Source organism: Gadus morhua, chromosome 8, assembly GCF_902167405.1.
Source record: "Gadus morhua chromosome 8, gadMor3.0, whole genome shotgun sequence".
Classification (NCBI taxonomy): domain Eukaryota; kingdom Metazoa; phylum Chordata; class Actinopteri; order Gadiformes; family Gadidae; genus Gadus; species Gadus morhua.
The window spans coordinates 2,036,842-2,041,841 of NC_044055.1; the positions used below are offsets into that span (position 1 = coordinate 2,036,842).

General features: G+C 44.2%; 1 protein-coding gene across 1 annotated transcript in view; it reads right to left on the minus strand.

Moving 5' to 3' along the window:
- glis1a (GLIS family zinc finger 1a) overlaps nucleotides 1-5,000 on the minus strand; it is a 25,726-nt gene that overhangs the window by 177 nt on the left and 20,549 nt on the right. Inside the window, exons 7-9 of the mRNA XM_030363322.1 lie at nucleotides 3,263-3,435; nucleotides 2,677-2,775; nucleotides 1-1,292 (exon numbers count right to left, since the gene is read on the minus strand). The exon at nucleotides 1-1,292 is cut by the window's left edge and continues 177 nt beyond it. Coding sequence (XP_030219182.1) covers nucleotides 1,147-1,292; nucleotides 2,677-2,775; nucleotides 3,263-3,435 — 418 coding nt within the window. The 3' untranslated portion in view covers nucleotides 1-1,146. The remainder of the gene's footprint in view (nucleotides 1,293-2,676; nucleotides 2,776-3,262; nucleotides 3,436-5,000) is intronic.

The window sequence follows — 5,000 nt, forward strand, 5'->3', positions numbered from 1 at the left end:
TGTAAATATCACTGTTCCTTCTCTTGCATTGAAAAACATTTTAAATCTTTTGGAAAACATAGTATATAAAAATTTCATAAAAAATGTAGGTTATAGGCTATAAAAATGGTATAGTGTTCGTTATCTCTCCTTTTGTAAATGTTTGTCCAGTCTTGGCTACAGCTGAACAGTCTGACCTTTGTTCAACATTATTGGTCCTCTGGGATCATCATTTGTTAGTGACGACAAGGTAAAGAGATACAATAGAGTGGAATCCGTTTGATTCCATCAGCAGTCACTTTTCAGTTAAACGTCCAAGTATCGCGCCTTTGCGTCTTTCACGCAACAGTTCAGTACGGGCCACTAACTATTTTGAACACCAGGGGGCGATGTTGTTCCAAAGTCAGCCGGCCCGTCGGCTGGACATTTCTCATCCAGAAAAGTGTACGAGCAAGGGAAAAAGGGTAGAGATGGGTCGCGGGTCCAAAATCCCTTGCTAGAGGTCCCCGTCAATATAACGTATAAATGATGAACGATGAAAGAATGGATGAAGTCATGGATGGAGTCCACCATTCTGACCACACTCAGCCAGATGACACATTGCAACAGAGCGCCTAATTAATCCAAACCTGGCGAATGAGCCTCAAGTGCCCATCGGCACTTGGAAACGATTACAGGTTAGAGTGGCCCGTCACGGTCATGGTTGAACAGTACACTCATGATGATGTGTTTTATTCCCACGCTTCACTTGGTCTCCGATGACTATGGCTACAAGGACGCCAGTCCATGAGTGACCTGGGCTGAAAACACAAACTCATGTCGTGTTGGCATGCCACTCTGAAGGTGTGCTGTTATGGAAACACGCCAGCTGATACAGCTGGTGTCTGTCAATAGGCTCAATGCAGGCGTCAATCAGGTACCTGTCAGGATTGATTTGATTCTAGGCATTCTACTGTAATGACCCCAAAGTAACTTGTCCACATACGAGCCGATACTGGAACATTAGAAATACATCAGAGTACGGTTAGGGGGGACAAAAAAAAGGGACGTTGCTGCAATTCTTAATTGAAACCTGAAATCTGAATTGGCGTTCTACCATGTCAGCAACCGTCGGGTAATAAAATCAGTTTGGGCTGATTGAAGAGGGGGGGGGGGCTCGCCACGGCATTAGGAGTCCAGGTAGATGGAGTAGATCTGACTGAGGTAGCGATCGACACCGCCGCTCTGAAACAGGAAGCTGTCATCGGGGGAGGGGGCGGAGCCAGAGTGGCCCCCGCCCACTTGCCCCTGGAGGTCCCGCAGCAAATCAAACCCTGGGGGGGGGGGGGCGGGGGGTGGGGGGGAGAGGTAAAGAAAGAGGATCAGGAGCGGGCAGGATGTCCCGGTCGAGAACGTTCAAGATCCTCACCGGTCAAACCACTCCAGCGGAGGCGCTCATTCTGATTGGCTAGTTGGCTACGGACACAGCCTGAATGCGGCACTCTCTCAATTGTTCACTAACTAACTGGGACATCAACACTTCAAAAATCAGTGTTCAAAAATCTCAGTGTACAAATCGGTTGCCCTCAACAATGCACTCAACTTTATACCCATGATGCACCCTTCAAGCAGGGTATAACTGCTCAGCACCATATCCCATGATGCAAAGCGGTTTGTATCTCCTTCTGATTCATCTGGTGAGGTCTAACACGGGTTGACTTGTTTACACGTCAAGGCCATAATTACTGCCGCTATTCCCACTTGTCCCTGAAGAATGTACCATAAAGTTTTCACATTATAGGGAGGAGAGAGTGACTGAACTGCACGGTTTTGAGTACGGTCAGAGACTTGGATGTTAGCAAAATTGACAACTTAGCTAATGGAGCAAGTACCGATGTTATGATGTTCATGCTGTTACTACAACGCTGGCTATAACTTTATCGTTTGCGTTATTTGTGGCTATTTGTTGCATTTATTTACTGCTGAACAGATACTTTTCATCATCTTCCAACTGTCCATTTTGGTAAAACAAAAAGGTCAAAGGTCAATAGGTTATCAAACAACTACTGCGAAAAGAGGATATGACCGAGGGCAGGAAATGTCTGTCTCGGCTTTCTGCCTCCTACATACATAGTGAAAGTTGCAAAGTTGTGGAAATGATTGTGTCAGAGACAGGAAGAGAGAGTGAAGTACTCCGAAGCAGCAAAGCAGTCGTAATTCAAAGAATGTTTTGTTTAGAACCACTATTTGGCAACAATAAGACTAGATTGGACAGAACATTCATAAAAACAACAATATGCAATGTACTTTCGAGTTATGGGGTGCATTCTCCTTAAGTAGTACCGGCTGATGTTTCTGGCAACTGGGACAGAATTGGCACAAAGTATTATAAGCTAAAACTGGCATACAAACAGAGAGGCAACTGCATTTCCAACTATAAGCAAATATTCATGCGCACAAAACCTGCAACCTTTTATTTATGTATTTTTCTTTTAAAAGCAAATGGATAGTGGATCAAATGTTATGGGAGCTGTTTTATAAGAAGAGGCCTCATGGGAAATGAAGCCTGCATTCCAAGAAATATTACTGCTGTTAAAGAGAATCATATAAAAAAGTATTTCATAACCAGTAGCACAGAATTGCACATGATTCAAACACATAAACGCACATGTTAAACTACAACAGATCTAATGTTTTAAAAGTTTTGCATTGACTTACCGGTCGAATAGGATGCCAAGTGGTTGGTGAGATAGTTGGTGACGTCGAAGTCTCCCTCGATTATGGGTTGAGCCATCTTCTCGTTTCCGTAAAGACACGCTTAAAAAGTTCAGGGAGACACACACATTTGATCAGAATGAACACCAAAGAATCCCCTGCACACCTCTCAAACAAACAAAACAAGTTGGTAATGGAGGTAGAGCATCACCACTACAAAGCAGTATACCATTTTTAAGTAGTGTATACTTCTTAAAAATGGCAAGTATATACACATATACACATCGACACATGGTGGGTAAAAAATAAATTATTAATAATTATAATAATAATAATAATAATATATACACGTACGAAAGATATAGTTGATGGGTTTCACCCAAGCTGCTGTCTTGACCTCATCTCAACGTGTTTTATTTAATAATTATGAAAGAATACAATCTTTAAATAACAAAAAAAAAAAGAATGAAAATAAATTGTTTGTGCACAAACTGTGGTTTGTGCACCCCCCCCCCCCCCCCCCATACCTCCAACCCCATCGACCACCCCCCCCCCTCCCCCACAACAGAAGCCCCAGTGCTGCCCTCACCTGGCTGCTCCGGGGGCCCGTCCAGGTGGGCCCGGCCCCCGGCTCGCTGGCAGCCGGGGGCCGGGGGGGCCCTGACCCCGGGGTGGAGGTCAGCTGGGGGGGCCGGGCCGTCCAGGACACGGGCCCTCAACGCCGGGGCCCCGTGGGCCAGGAACGAGGAGGAGGGGGTCGGTCTGTCCACACGCACACACACACACACACACACACACACACACACACACACACACACACACACACACACACACACACACACACACACACACACACAGACACACACACAGACACACACACACACAGACAGACAGACAGACAGACAGACAGACAGACAGACAGACAGACAGACAGACGCACACACATACAGACAGACGCACACACATACAGACAGACACACACACAAAGACATACACACACACACACACACACACACAGACACACACACACACACACAGACACACACACAGACAGACAGACAGACAGACAGACAGACAGACAGACAGACAGACAGACAGACAGACAGACGCACACACATACAGACAGACGCACACACATACAGACAGACACACACACAAAGACATACACACACACACACACACACACACACACACGCACACACAGACAGACAGACAGACAGACAGACAGACAGACAGACACACACACGCACACACACACACGCACATACCGACAGACACACACACAAAGACACACACACACACACACACACACACACACACACACACACACACACACACAGACAGACAGACAGACAGACAGACAGACAGACAGACAGACAGACAGACAGACAGACAGACAGACAGACAGACAGACAGACAGACAGACAGACAGACAGACAGACAGACAGACAGACACACACGCACACACACACACACACACACACACACACCCGTTGAGCCTCCTTTCCTTTCTATGCAGTCGTCCACGGCAACAAGAGCTAACTATTCATTGCGATGCTTTTGTTCTAGAAGTGTGCTATGTTGAAGATTGCACACTCCTAAAATAACTAGATGAGCACTATATAACTACTACTTCTACCACTACTACTAATGTACCTTATACTACTACTACTAATACTATACTTCTACTACTAACTACTACTAACTATAATCTAACCCTCACTTTCTATAAAGTGCAATATGCTTACGGCCTTTTATATTTTATGTTTAGTATTCACCTCGCCCGTCCTTTTCTTGTTCCAAATGTTTTTTTGTTATTTCCGTAATTTTTAACTTAAATTGCTCGCTTGTTTTTTGTATGTGTAATGCACCTTCAGTTGGCACTCCCAATTTCGTTGAATAGGCGACAATGACAATAAAGGCTATCTTATCTCTTACCTTATCTTATAAGCTAAACTACCTCTATTACTAATCCTACTTGTACTATTACTACTCCTTATATAACCACAACGACTACAAATAATACTACAACTACTAATACTACCACTACTACTATAACTACTAATAGGCCTAATACTACTACTACTGCTACAACTACTAATGCTTGAACTAATATTAATACTAATACTACTACTACTACTAAGGTACTACTATTAAAAGTACTACTACTCATACTACTCCTACAGTACTATCATTTGTACTCTCTGGAGCGCTGTTTGCTCACAAACTGAACAGAGAGATCCCATTGGCTGAAACGCATTTTGATAGCCGTCAGTTGTCAGAAGATAATTGTTACAATGTCCACCATTTTAGTTTTCTCTCTGCAA